The following is a 26893-nucleotide window of genomic DNA, read 5'->3' as shown; positions in this document are numbered from 1 at the left end:
TTTAAACAGTTTTATTGAACAGGTGCATGTCTATTCTCCATTAAGTAGCCAAAGAGTATACAGCAGAATTCTCCTTGGCCAATGATATAGTGAGTGAGCTGGCCACCGTCACCCTTCACTATGTCAGTTCCTTTGATCACAGTATCAAATTGTGACAGCGCCACAATTTACAACATCACATAAAATGACATCAGTAGTATAAGCCATCCCTTTCCGACTAGACTCTCAAATGGAGGAAAAAGGGGGTGACAGAAATCTACAGTACTGGACTACATTTCCAATCATGCACCACAAAGGTCAAACAAAACAACATGGCGGCTCTCTTTCGAGCACAATTCACACGGTTGCTCCGATGTTGCTCTCAGGCAGGAGTAGAGTGATGCCGGTGGTTTCTGGTCATCCTTCATGGCCACTCGCATAGTTGGAAACCTTCGGTGGGGGAGGTTTAGGAGGATAATTAGCTGTTTATGCTCCAAAGCCCTTTTTAGTAATCAATGCGTCAGTGCTGTTGTGTCAACATGGGGTCAGGAGCCCTCAATGTGTGCACACACTATTCTTCAGGCTTCTGCCACCTTCGCAGGCCTAAAAATATCGCTGGTGTGAAAAACCTGCACCTGCTGTTCACCTTCATTTGGATACATTGCTATAAAAGTGGCACGACTATAAAAAGTCCTGGTCACTTCTAAAACGGGCTGAGCAGATGCTGGGCACCTTTCTTCCTCTGTGCGGGGCGGCTTTACCCGCGGCTTAACACACCCAGAATAGTTCCTTTGACGTATGGGCCTCTGATTGTTTGAACATGGAATCTCCTGGACTTATGCCACCTGGCATAAACCATTTAATACCTCCTCCTCTGAACCTCATTCCCCTCTCCACAGCCTACACCCCCCCCCCCCCCAATCCCCCCCTACTGAACCCTCACTCATCTTTCACTCTGCCCAAATCAGGTCTGTTTGTCAGCCTGCCAGCTAACATTTAGCACCAGCTTCCACCGCTGACCAAATTTGGGTTGGAGGAAACATCAGCAATGCTAACGACCATCAGCAAATGCGCACAGTGCAACAGGCAAGTGGTGCGATTTATTGCTGAAATGCACTCACTTGTACACATAATGTATGACGTGTAATATGAAATGTGTTCTAATGGCAGCAGCATTGCGAAGCAGTTCGATTAGCTCTGTACCATCAGCTCCCTTTATTGCTGATTTACTACACAGTAAGACGACTGACTACCTGGCTCAACTAGTTTGTTTAAACATGTTTACCAGTTGTGTCACTTCCTGTACATGGTATGATAAATCCTTGCTGCCGATTCACTGTTCTAAAGAGGTATATTCAAGAACATTTAAAGTGAAGGAAAAAAAAAAAGCTCACATTTTATGATTTACGCGTCTTCTCATCCGTTTGCGCAGAGCAAGACAAAATGGCTGCCATTTTCCCCGACGTTTGCCAGTCATTATTTAATCGCCCTGTGATGAATATTTACAAGTCCTGGACGAGTCCTTGGGGCTTAACAATCACACGTGTTTGACATGAGATGCTCCGCAGGTTACCTACTGCTTCTGATTTAATCATGACATGTATAGAGTTAGATTTTCAAAAACTGAAGAAAAAAAAAAAGCCTGACCACCTCATTGAGAACACTCTGACTTAGAGAGATTTCTTTCTTCGTACATAATCACAGACCATAAACAACAAAAAAAATCATTACTGTACAAGTACATAGGATTTGTTTATATATTTTTTAAACTCTTCATCATTTATATTTATACTGAGTTTCTCATTTTGCTTATTTTTTTTGTTTTAAGGTTGTTCTTTTAAAAACATCTCATGTCCGTGAGAGAGACAGAGGGAGACAGAGATTTGAAAAGACAGAGAGGAAGAGAGGCGAGTCTGTAACCTGCTTGTCACTCAACCGTGTGTCTCTCCTCTTGTCTCTCCTCAATTAGCGTGTCTCTTAATGCCTGGACGTCGTAGCTCGGCCTGTTCACACCTTGGCCTCCAGCATTTCCAGGAAGAGTTTGTGCATGGGCACTTTGCCCTGCACCTTGATGCTGTAGAAGTGTTGAACGGCCTTAGTGGCGGTCTGCCGCAGCAGGGGCAGGGTCATGAGCAGCTTTCCGGCCCTCCGCGGGTCCTCTGTGTGTTGGCTGTTCTCATAGTCCTGCAGCGCTTCATGGAGAGCGTCCTGCAGCTTCTGAACCGCCTCCACGTCCTCTATGTGCATGGAGTCTAACGACGGAAAACACACACACACACACACACACACATGTTCATTAATGCTGCATTCCATACGCAGCAGTAATGAATTTCCTCAATATCACAAACATGAAAAGACAAATTTAATGAATAAAAGAAAATAAGTAACATTTACACACGAAACATCTCAAAATTCTACTCATTAACTAAACCATGCTATTTTTATGTCACATGTGACTACAGTTATTAGTTGCTACAATAGTTTAGAGTATTTAAGTCATTCTGTTCATAAAAAGATCAATAATTTACACTTTATGAACAATTTCCATTTATATTTCCTGTAGTGTTCTATATAAACATATAGTCTCAAATATTGTAATCCTATAAATATATATATATATAATTTAGGAAGAAAAATGCTGTTGCACTGGAAATTAATTACAATTAACATACAATATAATGCATCTAGAAAAAAAAATATATATATATATATATATATATATATATATATATATATATATATATATATATATATATAATAGACCTGATCTGTGTTTCCAAGTATCACAGCACAAAGATCATCAACAAATGATAGAGCGAGCATCACATGAAACACTATCTCTACCAATTACGATTTTTTTTTTTTAGATGATTCTTTCAGGGAATTGAGCTCTGACTAATATATTATCCAATCTTCTCTGTTGTTCTGTAAAATGATGCATTATTGTATAAGGGGCTAAACCCCTCTCTGTATCTCTCTCTCTCTATCTCTCTCTCTCTCTCACACACACACACACACTCTTGTAGAGAGACACACACAGAGGTACACTGAGGCAGCAGTTGTTAAGGGGTGTCTGACACCTCAGATGAGGGATGTGACTGGCTGCCTGGCTGATCTCACCTTGGTGAATATTTCACCATGTGGGACAATAAAAAGGAAAACAGATTTCAGAATTCTAAAATTCATTGAGTGGAACAGCTGCATTCCCAAGACCTTGAGATGTTTCTCACTCTGACCGTTCGAGACACTTAATGGTGAACGACAGACTGTTTCTGAAACAAGAGAATGAGGTGATGACAGTCAGCGGGAGGAAATACTGTGTGTGAAAATCTATGCATTACGCAAATGAAACACTGCTGAAAAACTGTTCTGAGAAAATGATTTTATACTGTCTCATATAATACTGAGCGTGTGCAATTGTGCCTTGATATAAAAACCAGATAAAGTCTTAGACCAGGGGTGTCCAATCTTATCCGCAAAGGGCCGGTGTGGGTGCAGGTTTTCATTCCAACCAAGCATGAGCCACACCTGATTCCACCTGCTTAATCAGTTGAGCTTGGCTTTCAATAGACTCAGGTGTGGCTTCTGCTTGGTTGGAATGAAAACCTGCACCCACACCGGCCCTTTCTGGATAAGATTGGACACCCCTGTCTTAGGGTTTATTCTCACATGAATTCCCACATGTGCTTTGTGTGAGTGTGTGCGTGTGTGTGTGTGTGTTTTGTCAGAGCAGGACAGATAGAAATAAAAGATGGAACATTTGTATATTTGTGCCCAAGAGATAGAGTGTTGTATGGGGAGCATTAAAAAAACAACTTTGAAGAAACAATTTCCTTGCAATCCATCAGAGAGGCCGCGTCGATCCGATTGATAAACTGCTAATTACAAAATCAATCGCTATGAATTTTCACAGCTGTCAGACAGAGGCACTCCCATGAGAGCCTTTGCACAGAGCCTTGTTCGAGCTCTCGGCACGCTCTGCTCTTCCCCCCACTCTGATACTCCCGGCCCCACCTCTCTGCAAAAGGTCTGTCATCCAAAAGTAAAGCAAAGCCCACCCTCAGCATTTTTCATTTTTCCGGCAAACAAAAAGAGAGGCAGAGTGAGAGAGAAAGAGAGAGGGGAGGGATGGAGGGAGATAGAGGGATAGAGAATGCTTGCTTGCGGGCTCTGTCCAGACATTGATCAGAGAGGGACAGACCGTGCCTTCTGAAAAGCATGCTGTCGATACGGGCGCCTCGTCTTCTCCCCCGGAACAAACGAGGCCCATCACTCCCTGATACTCATTCCATTCGACTTAACACATTTTATTGACAGCCCCTGTGCTCCTAATGAAATGCTAAATTTATCTCCTGTGGCTGCAGGGCCCCGTGGCTACTGTTATGGAGATAGAGAGAGAACGAATGGAGGAATGCCACAACACGGAAGGCGTTCAATTAAAAGCTCAGCGCTCCCTCCCTCCCTCGCCCGCTTTCTCTTTCTGTGTGTCCTTCATGTTTATCTCAGCTGTATCAATTTAGAAGGCCACATCAAGATGGAGCAGATTAGAGAGCATTCAGGATGGAGTCTATTCTTGGGTTATTTTGGTCAATTTGGTGGATCTCTCAGGGTAGTTTTAGAGTTTAAACAACCATTCAACCACTATTATCTCACAGAGAACCATGAACAATGAACAAAATTCATGAATTCATATTAGCAGTACTGTTATAGCCAATATCGATTGACTGCATCAATCTGAAACTGTAAAATGTCCCCATATTTTCTGGATTTCTCTGCAATATTAACGCTTTCTTATATAATACAACAGTATTCGTTGTCATTAGCGTGGCCTCATTTGTACCTGAGTTGGCGAGAGCGATGGCCTTGAGTGTGACAAACTCCTCCTTCTCCACCTTCAGCTTCTTGTACTTGCGGACGAGCTGAAGGATGGAGACAAAGAGGTCCAGCAGGCCCGTGAGCCGGGAGTGCTCTTCGTCCATCACGTAGTCCTCGGCGTAAACCAGCTCGTCCTCGTAGGGCAGCGAGCGGAAGACGATGCTCAGGATCAGAATCTCCATCCAAGCGCTCTGCAGTAGACTCATCTGATCTCCCAGAGACAAGCTGGAAAAACCTGAGGCAGAGAAGAGATAGGATGCTCATTCTGTCATGCATGCGCCAAAGAAAATACTAACAAGAAAGCTTAGTCAGCACAGAGGGAAAAAAAAAACATCCAAAATTTTACCACAAAAATCCCTAGTATATATGGGTGGATGAGGCGGCCTCGTACTAACAGCATAAATGATCAAATGTATTGTGTGAACTGATATTTAGTCATGACTAGATGCAAACATGTCTTTACTCATCCCTCGTCATTTCCCCTTCTCTAATTGAACTTTATTCGTGTTTGGTCTGACTCCTGCGTTAGCTGAGAGAGCATAAAAGCATAGTTTTCACATGTCTCCCTTATCACTGTAGTAATGAGTCAAAAACTGTGAATCCTAAAGCACCTCTGCTGCTCTGTCATACATTTTTTCCATTATTATTATTATTATTATTATTATTATTATTATTATTAAATCTTGGCACATTCAATGCTGGAATCATCAGTTCATTTCTCCAAAAACATCATGTCTGGTGTAAGAGGCAGAAAAGGATCAATTTAATGATCTAACAATTTGGAAACAATTGAAATGAATCGATGCAACGGTCATAAACTGATTCTTTAATATAATTGCTTATAATTCGATTATTATTGAAAAAGGACAAACAACTGGCGTGTAAGAAAAAAATAAAAATCCATATTTGTCAACTGATGTGTAAGTCATTTGAGCAGGACAGCAAGGTGATTCTTTTAAAATAGACTCAGTGGTATCATCAAATATTGAATCGTTCCAGAAGATTTGCAAGAGCCAAAATTGGCAATCATTTTGAAAAATCATTTTTGAAAAGCAACAGAGTCTGAGAACTACAATGAATTGTGCAGTTAAAAAAATGAAAACAATGCCGGAGTGAGGCAAATCACTAAGCCCTGGCAAGCTAACTGATTTCAAAGTGGCTAAAGACACAGTGTGTCATGGGGATGCACTGATAACCATCTCATCCCTTTTTCCTCTGCCCTCAAATGTCGATAAACTCTCAGCCCTCCGCCAGCATCGAAACCCCCTCCCTTCTTTTCTTCCCCTCACTCAGTGCCTGCCAGGCATCTCCATCTTGACAGTATATTAGCGCTGGTTGCAGCATCTGATGATTAAAATGATTGCTTTTACAAGTTTACGGGTGCAGTCCTGTCTGCCCCCACGTGATTAGGAAGGTGATAGATTACAGTATTGACTGGGTCACACGGCATATCCGCCTCCAATGTTTTCCCCTCTTTCATATAAATGATTTGATTGAGGAAGAGTTGAAGAGGGTGATGTTTATCTGCTCGGCGTGTGACACTTTAGAGTGGTTGCAGGGTGAGTGGGTGAGTGAGAGAGAGAATGGAGGAGAGAAGAAGAGGCAAGAGGCAAAAAAAAAGGGGGTACCTGAGTGTTTAATTTCCCTTATCAGAGGGGCGAACACTGGCTGCGCGTGCTGGGGGATACATTAATTAACAGATTGCGATCAGTGCTGCAGGGACCCTCACAATGTGAAAGGGAATCAATAGGGCCAGAGTGGAGGTGGCAAAGAGAAAAGAGAAAAGACAGAGAGGAAGCCTGACAACAAACTTAACGCGTGAATCCGCCCGACTAACTGAAGAGTAACGATTAAACGCTTAATACGTCTAAACGGTTGCTGAGCATTGTTTATCGTCTGCTCGGCTGTGATATAAAACATCTGTTTACGCGTATTCATGTACATGAATATGAATACATTATTCGAACTGAACAGATAATGATGAAACACAGATAAGAATAGGAAGCGCACTATTGACAGAAACAAAAATAATGTAACGGAACATAGTGGTAGGCTTCATATAAAAATAATTCCCACAAAACAAACAAACAAAACTACCGGTTTAGGCCACACCCACTTTGGGTTTAAATCCAAATCCAAATATCTGGAGCACTAAACAAATAGAGATACAGACAGTGGTACTGCGTTACACCTCTCCTCTAACGCATACGCAACACAGATTTATCAGCACATGAACTTTGCACGACGTTCACAAAGACGGCTTATCAACGAGCCATGCTTCTCTCCTTGGACCTGACAGGATAAGCAAGGGTGTGCAATGTTCGACATGCACAAAAACACAACAAAACGTCCCCCGAGCACCACACCTCCTCTAACTCTACACACCCATCAGACTCAGCTGCCAGCAATTACACACACTGAAAGGCCTGGCGTTTAATCGTCTGTTACGGTTTGTTGTGAGATGGTGAAATGCGGAACGGTGCATGTTGCCCACCCAGCCTCTCTTTCTCTCTCTCTCTCTCTCTCTCTCTCTCTCTCTCTCTCTCTATATATATATATACCCATCTCTATCTGTCTCGCTCTCCCCTGCTCTCTTTCCTTCCACAGTACTGAATTATCACTCCAAATGGGATCTTGTGTTTTTCCTCTCGCCTTTTTCCACTCAATTTAATCAAGTAATGAAGTGACTTTCCGACTCTCTAGGTCAAGTAGTGTTCGGGCCTTGGCACTTCCGCAGAGCCTTGCTGAAGTGAACGAGTAGCTGGCGATTCTTGCGCTAATGAAATATCAATATTTACATCTTAATTTCCAACCAACTGCCCCTGCGTGCTTTGACAAAACATGACACAATATTGACCAGTCTGGAGGGCCTGGCTGCTGCGTCTACGTCTTTGGCACATTCACAAACAGAGTGCTTAGTGTCGATGGGCATTAGCCTTATAGACTGGACGCCGATGTGATGCTCAACGTCTAGCAATTTCATTTAGCAACAAACATTGTAAACATCCTTCAAGAAAACAAATGTTTTGTAGCCGCCAATGAGGGTAATAACACAGGGTGTCCCAAAAGTCTCCATACATAGGGAAAATTAACACTTTTTAGCAAAATGTCTTCCAAAAATGTTCACACTTAATTCATTATATACCCTGCTTTCCGTTCACATAAAAGGTACTTGGAATTAATCGATAGTCGATTTTCTGATTCCAGGCATTGAAAACTAAGAGCCAACCTTAAAGCTTTGGAGTTGATTCCACAGAATGAAAATGATTCACCTCAAGCAAACACAGCAAGCAAGATGAATTTATCCGAGTCTTTCAGGTTTGCAAAGCAGCCAGTCAATATTAGCCTTTATTTTGAAGCTGACTGATCAGAATTAAACAAATCATGGCTTGAAATGCAGGTAATGCCCTCTTCCAGCGACTAATCCTAGTGATCCATTGGTTACACTCACATGTAGCTGCAAAAAGAGCACGGAACCAGTAAAATATATACCGTGACCTTATGGTAGTTTGGGCGTCTGACTTGACCTATTAGTATGCCTAGTTAAGCATTCTTTATTAGTATTATATTGAACTGCTAGAAAGATTTTTTTAAAAATATATATTATTATGGTATTTAGTATATTTTTAAAAAAATGTATTAGTTGCCACTATCCAAAAAAACCCTGAAAGGCATTTTTTTTTTTCTAACAGTAAATCTCTGTGTTCAAGTGAGACAGGTGAAGCTGCCCATACACTTACCAGCACATTTTCATATCCAGGCTGAAATGTTTTTGAAAACTCAATTTATCAAGTCTGTGAACAAATCCCCTGTGTGGTCTGTCTTCAACACTAGTATAAAAAGTAATCAGTTTTTAGCTTGTTTTTATGCAGCTCAATAAAGCTCATCGCTCGAAACAGCCGCTATAACAAAGACAGGCTTGGCTGGCTCTCAGTGACATATTTCATGCCCGCTGACTCAAAGTCAACGTTTCTGAAAAGGGGGAAAAGCCTCAGCTCGGCAAAAGAAGAAGGACTTTTATAGCCCCCAAAGTCCTTTATAAATAAAATAACAGCAAAACAGCAAGTTTTAATCCTAACACGTTTACAAGCTTATATATGAAATGGTATTTCCTCCTTGACCTCGTGCCCTCCTGAGTTTATGTGGAATCCAGTACTGCTGATGTTTATTTCTTCTCAGGGTGATAGACTGACTAACTACTGTTTAGTACGACAGCCCTCCATGGCCATTAACGTAAACACAATGTGCTGTATTACCGTGTGGGATACAAAGAATAAATGCTTAGGTGAATCCAGATCTCATCATTCAAACTCCTCGTATCAGATGTAAACGCTTCCAAAGATATAGGAGCTATGATGTGGCATTTGCACATATCTCTGGTCCTGTGATCAATCAGCAGGATGCGTTTTGTCATTTTGTCCACCAGGAGAGGGGCTGAAATTAAGTACTGCACATTCGTGTTGAGCGAAACTTCATATTCATATTAATTTATTATTGTTTCCTTATCCCTGAGGGCCATTAGCAGTGCTCATAAAAAGAGATGTAATTACGAGGTATAGTGGCCCCCTCCAGCTGCACCCCCTCATATTTCACCCTCAATCTGATGAGAAAGTGAGTGTGTGAGCGAGACAGAGAGAGAGAGAGAGAGAGAGAGAGAGAGAGAGAGAGGGAAATGCACAACACATTTCATGAGCTTCACTGAAAAAAAAGAGAAAAGCAAAAGAAAAACAAAGCAAACAGATAAATTATAGAAAGGTAGAGTGACAGAAAAGGAGCCATAAAGAAGAGAAAACGCTTCACTTCCTGCACTTTAGACATAGAACTGCTCTATCACGGCTCCTAATCAGAGACACAAGCCTTGCACACTCTTAGCCAACAGCTATCAAAGGCATAACCAGCCGAGGGCTCTTCTCCACTGTTGTGTTTCCAAAAGTAGCCTGCTGTCTGCTGAGCTTCCCTGGCGTCGCCCGCTTGTCACTGCTGCGTCGAGCGACTTGTTTATGCTCGGAATCTTTTTCACTTAAACGAGCCTCTGTCATTTCCACTAACCTCGAGTTAAGGTCACATTCTATATAAATGCATATAATATAGGAGCACTGCACGTCTATGGCATCGGGCTGGGTAAGAGTAATGCGTTAACGAGAGGGGAAAAAAAGAGAGATGCACTTATTACTGTTCACAATTCTTTAGGAATTTGCATGACCATATCATTAATGGAGCTTGAGAGAAATAATTTGGCATGACACTGTTCAGAGCTAGACATACACTAGATTTGGTCAAATTGCTTTTCGACCCATATTAAATGCTACACATTAAACTTGAGGCTAAGATTTTAAAGTACTATAAGAAGAGCTTCAAAATGATTTTCAACCTGATCACTAAAATTCATAATGTGTAAAGGAAAGACGTTATGTTCAAAACTCTTGGCTTTCACCGAGCTCGGTAATAAAACTAAACAAGGCATTGTGCAAATTTCATATTTAGCTTTGGCATACAGATCTGTTGGAACAGAATAAATTAAAACAGAAAGCCTCTTCCAGCTGAGATCTACAGTATCAGTGCTTTAAATGATAAGAAGCCCATTAGACACGAGCGCATGCCAGGATGATGGGTCATTTGGCCAGTGGAGTGTGAACGATATGAAGTTTCGTAATGTTAAATACAGTAATCCCCTTGTCTTAATCTGCTGTTTCTGACCTTCTGACCTGACTCCACTGCTACTTAGTCCTCCCCAGAGAGCCACTGCCTTCACTGGACATTATATATCGCTGTTTAGCTCTGTGACAGGGAAGAGACGAGCCTTAATCAGTCATGTAATTACACTTCATTTATTTCTGCTGCCGAGCAGATTCACTTGTTAATGAGTAGCCATGTCCTATTGACTACTGCGTAAAAGGTCTGGCCAAAAAAAGACCCAATGCAATGTGTTGATGTTTAGTTCTGACTAAAAAATAAAAAAATAAAAATGGAATTAAATTGAATATGAATTCAACTTAAGCTTATTTTACTAAGTCCTAGGGTCCAGGGTTCGAGCCTGGACTTGGATTACTGAGAGGAGTTTTGCATGTTCTTTATACATATGGGTTTCCTGTGGGTTCACCAGGTTCCTCCCACCTCTAAAAGTTGGACCGGTGACTCTAAATTGCCCCAGGGTGCGAATGAGTGTGTGAATGTATTTGTGCATGGTACCCTGTGATGAACTGGAGTCCCATCCAAAGTGTATTCCCACCTCGCACCCAGATTAGGATGGTTAGTGTATTAAACTATGGTGAGTTCAAATCCCAGCATTGTCTAGCTGCCATCATTGGGTCCTTGAGCAAGACTCTTAACCCTCAACTGCTCAGTTTTATCCTGTCTCGGTTGTAAGTTGCTTTGCATAAAAACTTTAGTCAAACGAGTAGATTTAAACGACTGATGAATGAGAGTGAAGTGTTTTTTATTTTGTGAAGGTTTCTGCAGGAGGAATGTGTACATACATTCACAGACCACCGCCCCCCCCCCCCCACCCCCCACCCCCCACCCCCAATGAACATAAACAAAGTCTGCTTTGACAGCACTAACACAACAAAAATAGATCTTGCCCTTTCTCTGAGTGTAACCCCGCCCAGAGCAGCAGATGTCCCTTGCATGGTCCCGGACGCCCCCGCTTCAAATCTCCATCCCTGCATGCTGCATCTCAAGCATGGGGCGTCAGGCCTGGGCCTACACCTGATTGCTCCATCCATCTTGATCTGGGCTGCTAAAGCCTCCGTCAGTGGGTAAATTGAATATACTAAGGCCTGTCTGTTGGTGTCTATATTTAATAAAGGCCGCTGATGAGGTGCTGATTTATCGGCCGGCAGTATTCACACTCCATTACAAGGAGATTACACAGCTTGAGAGGGATCAGCCTCGGCAACACAGTAAGGAGATTTCACAATTTAATGGCAAAGAGAAAACAGCGAGCTTTGGGTGGGTGGGGAGAACGGGGTGGGGGGGGTAAGATAGGAGTAATCTTCTGCCATGAGGTGTGTGCTGAGATATGATAGCTGTAAGCTCTGAGAGGTGATCGTTTTTAATACTTTCGTATATTAGGACTATGGTTAGCTGAGTTTACTAGAAATAACCTACCTTCTCTAGAACGCTTCATATGCATTTTAACCAAATTTCCAATTATTTACAAAGTATGAAGCGTTCGAAAAAACCAAAAAGGTTCAAAAGTGTGTACGCTCATATAAAACTCTTATGCCGCTCATAAAATGAGAGGCATCACAGGACAAGAATAGCTACTATGTGGCTGCGGCAAGATCATGTGGGAAACAATTCTGCAGACTCTCTCAGCCCAGAATTCCCTAGTGGAAAAATCCTGCCCTATGAATCTGGGGCTTGGAGGCAGGTGACTAACAGCTGTCTAATGTGATGAAGCAACTGGGTTGCACAAGATGGAGTGTAAAGCCTTATTCCAAACCATGGCATATGACATTAACAGTCAGTGTAGCACTCTGGCCACAAAAATCTGACTACTGGCACTGCGATAAGTTCTTGCAATAACAGCATTGGACACTACTTTCCATTTTCCATGCTTACGATGTCCACCATAGCAGAGCCACGTACTGGTACCTTAGAGTGGTTTTCTTTTCTTTTTTTTCAGCTGTTGGCTTTGTACTTTCTCCAAATCGGTAACCAGACTGCATTTTATAGCGTGTCAGGCTGTAACTACAGTAATGCTTCTGTCAGTTGGACACTGTGAAATTTGAGATGGAGAAGAACAAGCAACGACCATATGTATGTCAAAGGTCTTTAGCACCTCGGGAGTAAAAAAGCCATCTGTCAACATTTCCCACACATCGACCTTAATAAGCACAGCCATGCCAGACGTCACTCAAACTATTTACAGAGTGCACTCTCACACTGCCAGGTCAACTGGTGCTGAGCTGTTCAACTCGGGGATTAATTATCAATTCAATTTACAGCAGATTGGGTAAGAATTGACGATACGTAGCGGCCATCCAGGATGGTTAGATGATCCGACAGACAGAACTGTGAACTTGAAACCTATTTATACAGCAAATGTGACAAACATAGAGCACTGTACATAAGCTATGTATGATATCTAGAAATGATTGGACCAATCATATAATAATGAAGTGCAGCATATAAGAGTCAAGAAAGAGAGAAAGAGTATAAACGTATGTAAACTTGTAGGCAGTCATTTTAGATAAAGCTACTAATTTTAAATTCAAACTAACACACACCTTCAGTTCAGCTTTTCTACAAAGCCACACCCCAAAAACACAGCATACACACTCCCTATGCCAGAACTCCTGAATGACAGGCGAGTTCAGAAGATACCTCCTTGTCCTAACTGGTTGGATGTTGGTAGTGTGCCACACTTTTTTTTTTCTTCCTGCTTACAGACCCTAAGGCATGACAAACACTTCAGCAGGAATTCTCAGAAATTTAGCTGGAATTAGGCAAAAAAAACAAAACAAAAAAAAACCTTCAATTGTTTCGGATACCATTGACCAGTGGTGTAGCCAGTAATTTCAGAAAGGGGACGGGGAAATATACTAAATAAAATCACAGCATGATCTGTTCAATTAACTGTAATGCACTCATGTATTTTGGGTGGATGCCAAACAGTAGTGAAATGGAAAATCAGATGATTTTCTTTCAAGTGGTTTTCCATATTAATAATGCCGCTATAAAACTATGTCTCTGCACTGGCCGCACCTTTAAAGCTTGTGTTATTTGTATTTGTGAAGCTATACAATATAAGTTTACTGTTATAGTGAATGGTCATATTAGCAATATTGCAGATCACCAACTCTCAGAGCCAGTATATGTGAAGATGATTACACACTGCTGTTGTCCAAGCGTATCTCTCAATCACTCTGAGATTAGTGCTGGATAGGACTAGAGCAATTTGCCACTTTTTCATCACCCGCTTTCTCAAATGTTATCCTCACAAAACGGACAATGAAAAATCCATCTAGGAAGTTAAGTGCCAATTTTCTTGACATATAAATTGTTACCTTTGGACGTTGGTCATTGGCCATCTGTCAACATCCTAATCAATGTTCCCCACTTAATAATGAACTGTTAATCTTTTTTAATTCCATTGCCAAAGGGCTGAAAATCTATCAGAATGTAATCAGTAGCCTCGCAGTGGGGAGGAGCTATCACCTGCCTGCTCGCTGTTGGGGCTGTTGGGGTTGAATCATAGCGATACAACAGCGATATGCAAACTCAATCAGTTTCCATGTGCAGCACAATGTCACTGGGGAGAAGACTGAAAACACAATGTAAATCTAACTCTAACTATCTTTTCATTTTGGCCAACTACTGCAACCATATTACAGTACAACGGTTTAAGGTTAGCAGAAACTGCATATGGCTCATTTTCCACTCACATACTGAATACTGAAGTCAATGTAAAAATAAGTAGTTATTGGAGATATAGATATAGGAAATTTGAACAAGAAAATCCAGTGAGCTAGGTATCAATACCAAAACCTGAGTATCAGTGTGAGGTTCCTTTTCTGTGAATCATGCACGAGTGTGTGAAGCCAAGCACCGTCTCCCAGTTTTATAACGAAAACTGAGGCTTACACTAAGATGCTTGAGTTAAGGTTAGGGTGTGTGTGTGTTTGTCGTATACACACACACACACACACACACACACACCCTCCACTAATATAAAAAAATTCACAAACACAGCACAGGTTTATCCAATAAAAAGTCTCTTTGTGAAATATGAGTGTGCAACAATTATTGGCACCATTTTAGTCAATACTTTGTGCTACCTCCCTTTGCCAAGATAACAGCTCTGAGCCTTCACCTATAATGCCTGAGGAGGTTGCAGAATACATGGCAAGGGATCTGAGACCATTACTCCATACAGAATCTCTCCAGATCCTTCAAATTTCAAGGTCCACGCTGGTGGACTCTCCTCTTCAGTTCACCCCACAGGTTTTCTATTCCCATTTTAAGCTTTCTGGCAGAGGCAGTCAGGTTTTCATTTAATATCTGTTGATATTTGATAGAGTCCATGATGCCATGTATCCTAACAAACTGTCCAGGTTCCCTGGCAGAAAAACAGAACCGAAACATTAAAGAGCCAACACAATATTAACCGTGGGCATGGGGTACTTTTCCATATGGCTACCTCTCTGTGTGCGCCAAAACCACCTCTGGCGTTTATTGCAAAAAGCTCTATTTTGGCTTAATCTGACCATAGACTCCGATCCCATTTGAAGTTCCAGTAGTGTCTGGCAAACTGAAGATGCTTGAGTTTGTTTCTGGATGAGAGTAGAGGCTTTTTTTCTTGAAACCCTTCCAAACAACTTGTGGTGATGTAGGTGACTTCAGATTGTAGTTTTGGAGACTTTCTGACCCCAAGACACAACTAACATCTGCAATTCTCCAGCTGTGATCCTTGGAGATTTTATGGCCACTCGAACCATCCTGTTCACAGTGCACTGAGACAGTATAGACATGTCCAAATCCAGGTTGCTTCATAACATTTCCAGTTGACTGGAACGTCTTAATTATTGCCCTGATGGTGGAAATGAGCATTTTCAATGCTTGTGCTATTTTCTTATAGCCACTTCCCATTTTGTGAACCTCAACAACTGCATATCACAGCTATATTCCTTCAACTTACCCACTGTTATGAATGACTAAGGGAATTCAGCCTATGTGTTACCTCATATTTATACCCCTGTGAAACAGGAAGTCATGGTTGAACAATTTCCTGTTCCTAGTCACCCAGGTGTACAAATTTTTTTTAAAAAATCAATGGGAATATACTTCAAATATATTTTTCTAATATTAATTCATAGGGGTGCCAATAATTGTTCCACACCTATATTTAACAAAGATATTTTTTTTTGGATAAACCTGTGTTGTGTTTGCAATTGTTTGATACTTAGGGAATATATTATATATTGAGAATTTTTGTGATTTTTTCCAATTAAATTGACAATTTTTCACAGCCCTCTTCGCTCATATTTACCAAGGGTGCCAATATTAGTGGAGGGCACTGTGTGTGTGTGTGTGTGTGTGTGTATATATATATATATATATATATATAGAGTTAAGATAAAATTACTGGTGAGGAGTAATTTGTCTGCATGTATAAGCAAATGTTTAAAGAATTTCCATTTTGACAGAATAGATAACTCGTGATGAGTGTATCATTTGCAGTTTGCCCTCAACTGCTTACCCTGAGACAGGATGGTGTGTATGAAAGCGAGAATATGTGGAATGATGTGTATAGCAGGAGGAGGGGACTGTGTTATTGGGTCATTAGTGATCTAGCTGTGGCTAAGCTTCTTGCTAAATTCTTTCTGCGCTGACACAGCACTGTACTTTGCGTGTGTGTGTGTGTGTGTGTGTGTGTGTGTGTGTGTGTGTGTGAGCATGACGGAATGGGGATCAAAGTCTTCTTAATCTTCTTACTAGATAACATTTCACTGAGCTTCTGATTACCATCTTCCCCCAAAAAACGTAACCGAGCTGTATATTAGGTCTTTTTGTTGGTCAGTTTCACATTTTTTATTTTTATGACCGAAATGTTAAAACCTCACACACAGAATTATCATGGTTTCTGATATGAACTATACACATAGCCAGCATATATAAATGGTAACAGAGCCTGTATTCCAGGAGATATGCCCTCCATATTGAAATGGTCTTGGGCAATGTGGACAGGTGCTGAAACATAAAACGTGGTATAAGAAATATTGGAGCATAGTAACTTCACACAAATTCAATGTAATTCATTCTATCGTCATTATGTCACCATTACAAGCTACACTGCTAATCTCTGACTTTCAGAAAGAAAAGAAAAAACTGATTCGGTCTGGATGACACAGTGCTTAAATTGAATTTGATTCCATAATACGTAGCTAGAATGAATGGGAGATTGCTAGACCAAAAATCATGCTTGGTGGTACATGCCTTGCTAGCTAACACACTAATACCTAATCATTCTTAGCTGCCGGTGTTGGCAGCAAATTTGTTCACGTGGTTCACATGATAGTGACATAACGAAATATAAAATTATGTCACAACACCTAATATTAGATGGAACAACTAGCCAAGGGTAAAAGTTGATCCCCAGTCAAAGCTAGCTAACATTAGAAAAAAAGCTGACATTTTTCACTATGGAAAGCGGCATTTATTGCTGTCCTCAGTGCTAAAAAGTTTGTTTTGAAATGTTTTTCGTTTTTTTCCCTCTCCAGATCCCAAAATGGCACCATCTTCACACATAGCTGCATTTATGCATCCGAACAGTCTTTTCTTCTGTCATTCTTGACTAAAAAATAAAAGCCTCTTGAAATTCTTTAGTAGTCAGCCATAAGGAATCATTTTCATAGGTTATTTTAAAATGCATAAGGTCTAAATGCTATTCATATACATCTATGTTACTAACTAAAACAAGCAATGAAACAAAAGTTCTTCTTGCAGTTGAACTGCATGCAATAGACACACACCAACTGTTTACATGTAATCCAAACAAATTAGTTCCTTATTAGGAATTGGTATTACAATTTACAGCACTGTCAACTTATTACTATAACTCAGGGACTTCTATGCTGCTAGTGATGATTGTGCCACCACACATACACACCGCCCATTTTGTTGTGTGTTTAATGTCCCGTGTTGTATTTATTGTATTGTCCCACTGTTTGTATTTATTGCTCTGTTTGTATTTATTGTATTTATCGTTTTGTCTATTGTACTGCTACTTTGCTTTCCTCAAGTTTTGCACTATATATTGTCGATTGTGCACACTGCTGTCGGTGCCCTCTGTAACGTCGTACTGAGGCCATGGAGAATGCTATTTTGTTCTACTGTATACTTGTATATGACTAGAATGCCAATGAAAAGTCTCTGAACTAAACTCTCTAAAATCGAAACACAGTAATCTTCTGAACCAATGTAACAACAAGAAGCTTGATTGCCAGAGATAACGTCAAGTTGCTTGGATTTTGAAGTTTAAAGGTTTTTAATAATGTCAGCAAAAACACATGTCAAATCACACGTCTAACTGAAGAGATGCTGAGGAGGAGTGTAAGTATCGTGCTGCACTGTGCATCAAAATATCAGCTGCATACGCAGCCACATCCGTAACATGAACGTGATGAATGCTCTAGAATTATATACAGATTATATACAAAGGTGAAGAAGTAGAAGGTTACATGGCGATAGTTCTTCTATTTAAACTGCTGATCCGTCTCTTTTAATTGAACAGACAGTTTATTTGAATTGACCTCTGACTACGGTTTTAAAATTCTGATTCAACTATCAGTCAAACTCTTAGCAGACTTATTTGTCAGCGTGTGAACACAGCTAATGTGAACTCACCTGGGATATGCTTGGCCCAGCCGATGATGACGACCAGCTCGCGGTCGGCGAGATCACACAGCGTGGTCAGTGCCTTGATGTCACTCTCGGGCATGGTGGGATCTGGCATGGCATAGATCTTCTCTGGCTCTGCTACCAGCAGGTGGGACACAATCTTTGTCACTGAGGAAGAAGAGTAGCAAAGGCACAGATGGATATTCTGATTAGCTATTGATCCAACTAATCCTTAAAAAAGTCAGGATACATAATCACCTCATGTGAAAGAGCACTTCAACACATGACCATGTACCTGGACATTTTATGAACTATACTGCCATCGTGTGTGTTCGTGGTAATTATGCCACAAGCTGAATTGTAAATATTCATGTCAGGTCAATAAATGGAAATGAAGTTATTGATTTAAAATGAAAATATTGCTTTAATAGTATATTAGTGTGAAGATTTCTATATTGCGCTGCAGAAGTCTCAACAGGTCATTAGTTTAAATCCAATCCAGGCAGCACAAAGAGAATGAAAAAAAAAAAACAAGCACAAAAAAAAAAAAAAAAAAAACCCCAGCAACAACAACTGAGTATTGATTCAGGAGACTTGTAAATATGGAACAATGTTTGAGCTTGTGAGCTTTCCCTGATGAGAAAAGAGGCAGTCAAACAGAAAAATAACACCTACTTCCATGGCTGCGTTGTGCTTTTGTGAAGAAAAAAAAAGTGCATTTTTCAGTATTACCAGGTCTGTGTAATGGAGTGTGAACTGTGTGTATATATGAGACATTTACATTTATTCTTTATTCAGGTGAAAATCTGGTGTGTGTGTGTGTGTGTGTGTGTACACATATTTAGCACTTTATAAGGACCAAAACATGTGTGTGTGTGTGAGAGAGAAATCCTACATGGTTTCTTTGCTGGAGGTGGTAGGGTGAGGCCCAGGTAGGCGCTGTTCTCTGTGTCAATCCTCCTCTTATACTTTTGCCTGCCTCCTCGGACACGATCAAGACGAACACCTGGATAATCACAGAACAGCGGGTTATACACCGATCTGCCATAACATTAAAACCACTGACAGGTGAAGTGAATAACATTGATTATCTCAGTACAATGGCACCTGTCAAGGGGTAGGATATTTTAGGCAGCAAGTGAACAGTCAGTTCTCAAAGTTGATGTGTTGGAAGCAGAAAAAATGGGCAGTGTAAAGATCTGAGCGACTTTGACAGGGGTCAAATTGTGACGGCTAGACGACTAGACGACTGGGTTAGAGCATCTCCAAAACAGCAGGTCTTGTGGGGTATTCCCAGTATGCAGTGGTTAATGCCTTCTAAAAGTGGACCAAGGAAGGACAACCGGTGAACCCAAGGCTCATTGATGTGAGTCCGAAGCGAAAGCTTGGGTCCTAGCATTCATGTGGGTGTTACTTTGGCATGTACCACCTATCTAAACATTGTTACAGACCAAGTACACCCCTTCATGGCAAAGGGCTACTGCCCATAATGGCAGCGGCCTCTTAAAATCCCCAGACTTCAAAGTGATCGAGCATCTCTGGGATGTGGGATCCATGCAGGCCCCACCTCGCAACCTACAGGACTTAAAGGATCTGCTGCTGTCTTGGTACCAGATACCACAGCACACCTTCAGAGGTCTTGTGGAGTCCGTGCCTCGATGAGTCAGAACGGTTTTGGACTCGCACAATATTATGGCTGATCGGTGCACACACACACACACACACACGACACACTCCGTCTTTCCTACCCACAAACGAATTCACTCAGAACGTCTACAAAGCACAAAACTGTATGCATGATGATTGCAACAATAAAATGTTACATTACCAGTCTAAATTCATGAATAAATGTATGAATAAAAGACTGACAATTTAATTGAAAATAACTTTTTTTAACCTTTTTGCAAGAAATCTAGAGACAATTTACGTGATGCAACAGTTTGTGAATCCAGAATGCTCTCTGCGCACACACACACTTAAAATGCTCTTAGGTAACACGATCAGAGTGTAAATAAATCATTTCATCTCCTTAACGGTCATTTAAAACCAAAGAAAGACAGAGAAAGCAGAAGTACAAGAAACACACGCAAACAACCCTGACCCGTGTGTGTGTGACAGGGTGAGAGAGAGAGAGAGAGAGGGAGAGACGGAGAAAGGCAGAGGCAGTGTGCAGAGGCAGGCTGGTGCTTGTTTTGGTAGATTGTGTCACAGGAGTGGCAGTGCTCCATATGTGAGAGCAGTCTGCTGCTTCTGCTCCACTGTCCACTGCACAACAAACACATGAATATTTAAACGAAGGTCAATGATCTCACAGACCGGCCTTCTAATTATTTAGCTTTTCTGCAGAGCCGCTGAGCATGCTAACCACGGAGCTGAGACACTTACTCATTTCATATACATACAGCTCGGCTAGCACCTATACACCCGAGCACACATTACTATGCTGTGCTGGATACACACACACACACACACACACACACACACACACACACAAACGGTCTAATAAATCAGCCTGGTTTTTATTTAACTAACTCTAGCAGGATGAGTGTAGAAGCTTATCAGTGCATTTCCCCTGCTTCCCTACTGGAGTCACTTCAGAGCTAATGTAGTGCAGTAAATGCCACAATGCTCATCACAACATCTGTTATTTATTAGTCAATTATTTGATAAGAATGTTAATACAGTTTTATATTTCACACCATGCAAAACCATATCTCTGTCGTTTGTGTAAATGCATAATGTTATATATTTATATATATATATATATATATATATATATATATATATATATATATATATATACACACACACACATATATATATATATATATATATATATATATGTATGTATATATAAAAAAATCAGCTCTATTTATTTCAGATGAATTAATAATCCGAAAGTCAAAAATTACAAATGCTTCGAATGGAAATAAAAGCAGTAATGTTTAAATGAGTTTAAAGCCCGATTAAAGCAAGCTCACTGGTTTGAAGCATGTCCAACTACTTGAGGTGTCGAAGGGGGGGAGCACTTGCTAAATGATTTCATCGTATTAGAATCGCAGAGCTATGGGAAATGAGACTGGAGTGTTACTACTGAAAATTATGCTAATGTCATCCCGCTATTGCCTTGAAAAAAAAAAAAATCAACACAATAAGCAGGAACATTTCAGAGAACGACCTCGGATGAGGACGGGTGGGAGAAATAGAGCTGGAGGAGAGAGAGAGAGAGACAGAGAGAGCGAGAGAGAGAGAGAGAGAGAGAGAAGATAAAATGTTTGACTCTATTACACTACCAGTGAAATCCACAGCAAATGTACAGTTAACCTCTAGAGTCGCTGTAAAATTGCATCCTAGACGTTTTCCAATGTGGCCTGATATTCAGCAATCGTTTAATTTCCCTTTGAGGGCCAATTTCACTTAAAATAATCACATACACAACAAAGGACAGCTGAAACAAACTGTATTATTGTTTTACCACAGGAACGAGCTGATTTCTGCTACTTATATAAATGATTTGATTCCCTAGAAACAGAAATCTGATTAGGATTGTCTTTCAATTTCCTGACACTGACAACCCACTAACCTAATTACCCACTGGTCCCTATGGTCCCTCCCTTCATAGCAAACACTGGGAAATCATTTGACGGTTGCTAAATCGCAGTTAAAAAAAAAAAAAAAAAAAAAAAAAAAAAATCTCATTTCTCCTAACTCAAACTTTAATTTCACTATAATAATCGTGAAGATGAGCAATGCAGCAGAGAGTAAATGACAATTTACAAAGTAGATGATTACACTATTCATGACATCACCATCTAACACACTGCGCTCGTGCTAGAGTAAATCCGATTTGTAAGCTTTTTATACCTAACCTACATACACGATGCATCTGTCAAAGCACTGAAGTAACATCTTTTTTGCGCTTTATCTTCATGTTCCCTGGAACGTCTTGTTGAGCATGTGGCCCAATGTGAGTCCAGCACTCTGAAACATTCCACGTTCATCTCTATGTCACATGTTAGTGTCGGCCATGTCGAAGCTGGTGTGAAGATTCCGAGGTACATGGGTGCCTGTTTTAATTAGAACAGTGCCTGCCATAATTAACAGATGCTGACAGGAATTAAAGCTTGGCACTAGCCAGTCTCTCTTACACTCAGAGAGGGTCAGGGTGAGAGAGTGAGTGAAAGAGAGCAATACACGCACAGAGAGAGAGAGATAGAGAGAGAGAGAGAGAGAGAGAGAGAGAGTTCTATAATGGAAAATTAGTGGCTTATCATAGGACTATCATGATCTCACTGATACTTCTTTGATGTGATAGAAGGTAAAGGCAACTGGGCACTTGACTATCAATACTCCATTTTGAGTTTGGCAAAATAAAAAAATAAAAAACAGAAAAATGTATACAGTACTGTGCAAAAGTTTTAGACACATGCAAATAAATGCTGTAGAGCAAAGATGCCTTCAAAATAATGAAATTAAATGTTTATACATTTAAAAAATATATATACCATAAAAAGAGTAAAAAAAATGAAATAAAAATTAATATTTGGTGGGACAAAAAAATTAAAATAAAAATAAAAATAGTAGTCTCAGGTAGAATTAGTGCAGTTTTATAAGGAAATGAGCTGTAAGTTTTATCGAGCATCTTGCAGAACCAGCCACGGTTCTTCTGGAGACTTTGACTGTTGCACTTGCTTCTTATTTCTGCAGAAAAATCCAGCAGCCTTCATTGTGTTTTTTATCTGAAAAGTGTCTCATATCACTTAATACGCTGCTTTCTTTAATGACATACAAACATTTTTCTGTAACATTTAATTTTGTGCTAGACAACTAATGTTTGGGAATCTAAAATGTTTTTTGCATTTGATTTGAATGTAGAAGTCATAAAATAAAAATGTATACCAAAGTTTGTACTAAAAAAAATAAAACAGGGTCCCTAAAACTTTTGCACAGTATTGTAAATATAACTGACTAAAACTTAACAACTTCATAGTGTATCAATAAGTGACTATAATTAATACGATTAATACAACTGGTTAATACTGAACACCAGGTTTAATTGCTTATATCTCAGGACCGAATCTTACAAAGTTTATAAAGTCCACTATAAGTGTAGTGGGGGAAAAAATCTGTGGCAGAAAACTAATTTGGAAAGTCATCATTCAAGAGTAATGCAATAGAGGAAGTGATGAGGTAAACACTCTTGACACCAAAGATTACCACTGCAATGCCACAATGTGTCTTTAGCCAATTCCCAGTAGTTATCACTACCTAAAAACAGTGCAGACAGCCAGGTCATTGATGACATGCTGAAATGCAAATGAGGAATTGAGCATGTCACACTCTTTTCTTGTTCTTCAAGCATTGCTTCGCTCAGATGAGACTACAGACACAGCAGCTGTAAGCTTAATCAACAAACACGTGCGTGTATACGTGTGTGTGTCTGTGTGTGTGTGTGTGTGTGTGTGTGTGTGTGTTGTACAGCTCTGACCGCTGCTGCTGGTGCAGAGCAGATAGTGCTTGGCTCTTGGGTGTCAGTTCTTCAAAGCAAGCGGGGTGCCAGTGGAGAGAAGAAGGGCTCAGGGCCAAAGCGTTTGGCATTTGCATGGGGATTATCCCCGTGCTTGGGGCCGGACAAGGGCCAGCTGACCCCAGGCTCCTCTTTCTTACAAAAACAATAATAATCCCTCTCCAAGTACGGCCCCTACAAAAGGGCCTGTCCCCACTCACTTTGTGTGGGCCGGACCGAGAAGGCCAGTGAGGGTTGGTGGGGAACCTTATTTTTGGGTCTATCACCTGTTCTGGGTGCCTGTCCCTTGGGAGAGGGGAAAGTGTCAGCATGGCTGGGATGGTTGGCAGTGCCAAGAGGAGCTTAGGCGGACTTGTTTTTAGCTGGGAAAAGCACAGGGCCGTGTCCCAGGGCCAAACAAACCCTGCCTTTCATGGTTGCCGCCACTAACCCCCTCGTCAGCACTATTTCACATGGCCCCTGACTGGCAGCTCCTGATGCCTGCAAGCATGTCGTGGCATTCATTCTCATGAGTGATGATGAGAAGGAACTGGAGGTAACGGACAGGCTGACAGGCTGAAAGAATAACCACTGAATCCTGAAAGATGTAAGATGCAGCAGGATCCCCATACTCGAGTTGGTTAGGTGGCACTAGGGTGGCTTTTCACCATACTGGAGGTGTGTTCTTCTGCCAGTGCTTCAGATGTTTGAAAACATTTCCATCTGGGATGACTGATCACATTTACATCTAACAGGTCTGGTTAACAAGTTAACAACCTGCCAGCCTGGAATCTTTCAGAATCACAAACTGTGATGCACAAATGCATCACAAATTCATTCAAATGCTTATGCCAATGCATGTGATGACTGGAATTTAAATTTTTACTTTTTTTTCCATTAGCTTGGAATGAAACAAGCATTTTAAAACGGAAAAAGGCCACACCGGCAAATACAGATGATGTACCATCCACCAGCTGGGTGAATGAGGTCATGGCCTACCGGTGACCTGAAGTACCCATTGAAGACTATTAGCCACTCTTGAGCACCCATTTGAATCCCGAAATGAGAAAACTGACACCCTGTGGCTTAGCAGCACTCACAGGCATGCGCAAATAAGAACCACAAAACCACAACTGAACCATTTGGAACAGTGGCTATCACACCACACAGCACAATTTTGCTGCTCTCTGAATTCCTGCATGTATTTCTTGATTATTCTCTACTGAAGTTAAGAGTGCCTGTATTTCATCTCTCCAGGGCATGGACGAGCGTATGTGAATCATGCAGAGATGCTTTCACATGTGGTTGGGCAGTCATTCATTTGTCTGTCTTCCAGTAGAGATGATATACAATGTTTAAGGCCTCATGAAGAAGTGGGCCGCCCTGCCGGCTCCCTCCCAACCCTCTCTGCTGGAAAACATGTGTTATCGCCTGCTGTAATCCTCTCACCTGTTAGGCTGAGGAACAGGCCAACTTCAGAGGAACTGGCAGCCAGACAGTTGACAGACTCCTACACCTCTTTACACTGGGGGGAAGGAACTACTGAGGGTACTGGAAATCTTCTGCAAATAGATCGCCCCATTTCATTCAGACTACATACTGGCACAATTTAAGCAGTTAGGAAATGCAATTTCTGTCTGATCTAGGGATGTAACAGAATACGTATACGTTATTCGGAACGAATAGGTAATGTTTTCTAAACTAATGCAAATACAGGTATGAATAGGAGGTGCATTATTAAGAAAGCCTAATAGGTGCGCAAGGCATTAGGTTGGGACTGAAGGTGTGCATGTGACGTGAAGGACACAACAAAAATGTCATGGGAGCGGGATATTTTTTTCACTTTCACTCAGGAATGAGTTTGTAAACTTATAAATGGATACCAGCCGTTCGGCTATGATAGGAGATCCATCCAAACATCAGACAATTACTATTCCTATTTCAACTACTAATGCCTACTCAGCGTGGCTCAAGGTCCCTATCCATAACCTTCACACTATAACACAGCCGCAAGGAGGTAGTTATGAATGAACAGAAAGTTAAGGCAGTCCAGTCCTGGACAACACCCACAATGTTAAAAAAAGTCGGTAAAGGAACAACACCTCCTAGTCTTTATTATGGGCGTCAGTATGGTGGAAGCTTCCGTTTGTACCCCTCAGAATAGTATGCAAGCTCCGCTGTACTTAAATTGCTGCCACAGCCAAACACACACAAGAGAAGGTTTCCTTCAGCCCCCAAAGCAGATACCTCTAAAATGGAGGTCAGTTAAGTCCAGCAAAATGCTTATATTTTCCGTGCTTACTGACCCTTGTCAGATCAGTGCTCCCGTGATGGACGAGTGATTACATCTGCTGGCAGTTTGCCATGTGCAGGTCCGGGCCAATCACCACCGGAAACTGCAAATTAGCCACCCATGCCTGCCTTACCATAGATTGAGTTTATGATGAACCGAGTGCTCTTCTTAATCCTCAGGAGGACTGGTTAGAGCATTAATGCTACTATATACTATGCAGTTCTCATGAGTCCTTTTAGGTCCTGGTCCACTGGATGAGGCGAGCCCTCTTTGCAGATCTCCCAAGTATGCTGGACACTGAGGATTCTCCAGCATACATTTTCTTTAACTCTTAGAATAGCTGTTGAGTCCAGTATCTGTGTCCTGGGAGATTTGCGGTATTGGGGAGTCATCTTAAGCACTAGCCACAGACATTCAGGATGCTGCTCTGGTGTCAGTGTATCTCTGAGATCAAACAGACCTGCCCATTTCTCAGCCATGGGTCACCATGTGGCTGGGGAAGACTATCCCCACATAAGTGCTTGGTTTCCTTAAACTCTGTATGTGCATCACTTAGCATTAGCTGTTATCCTGTGTATGTATCCTTTTTGTTAACAGTTTGGATTATTGCCGAGCAGAAATTTCGTCCGTCGAACATTTTCAGCTGAAAATAAAACGTTTTCATGTTGCCCCGTGCCCCATCTCAAATCACTTAAATCAACGCGTGAGCTAATGTCATCACTGCGCTACCAAGCAAAGAGCGATCGTGTCAGCGATGTGGAACTATTTTAAAGTTTCAAGTTAAGGACGTCACAATAGCAATTTGTAGTCTTTGTTCAGCTGAGGTTTCAAGAGGGGGTACATCGCCGAAGCACTTTTCGACGACAGGTCTGATACACCACCTGAAAGCACAA

At 41.1% G+C, this 26893-nt stretch overlaps 1 protein-coding gene across 4 annotated transcripts in view; it reads right to left on the bottom strand.

Moving 5' to 3' along the window:
* Window positions 1–929: 929 nt before the first annotated feature.
* esrrb (estrogen-related receptor beta) overlaps window positions 930–26893 on the bottom strand; it is a 53426-nt gene continuing 27462 nt past the window's right edge. For 2 of the 4 annotated variants that reach the window (XM_053632969.1, XM_053632968.1), the window contains 4 exons: window positions 19097–19207; window positions 18208–18369; window positions 4820–5089; window positions 930–2231 (listed from right to left, as the gene is read on the bottom strand). In XM_053632969.1, the coding sequence (XP_053488944.1) occupies window positions 1987–2231; window positions 4820–5089; window positions 18208–18369; window positions 19097–19207 (788 nt within the window). In that variant the 3' untranslated portion in view covers window positions 930–1986. Of the gene's footprint in view, window positions 2232–4819; window positions 5090–18207; window positions 18415–19049; window positions 19208–26893 lie in introns of all 4 variants that reach the window. The other 2 variants (XM_053632971.1, XM_053632970.1) reach the window with 2 other exon arrangements.

The sequence above is a fragment of the Ictalurus furcatus genome, chromosome 9, assembly GCF_023375685.1.
Source record: "Ictalurus furcatus strain D&B chromosome 9, Billie_1.0, whole genome shotgun sequence".
NCBI classification, from domain to species: Eukaryota; Metazoa; Chordata; class Actinopteri; order Siluriformes; family Ictaluridae; genus Ictalurus; species Ictalurus furcatus.
The sequence above is the reverse complement of the archived record's forward strand: the minus strand, read 5'-3'. Positions and strand labels throughout refer to the sequence as shown.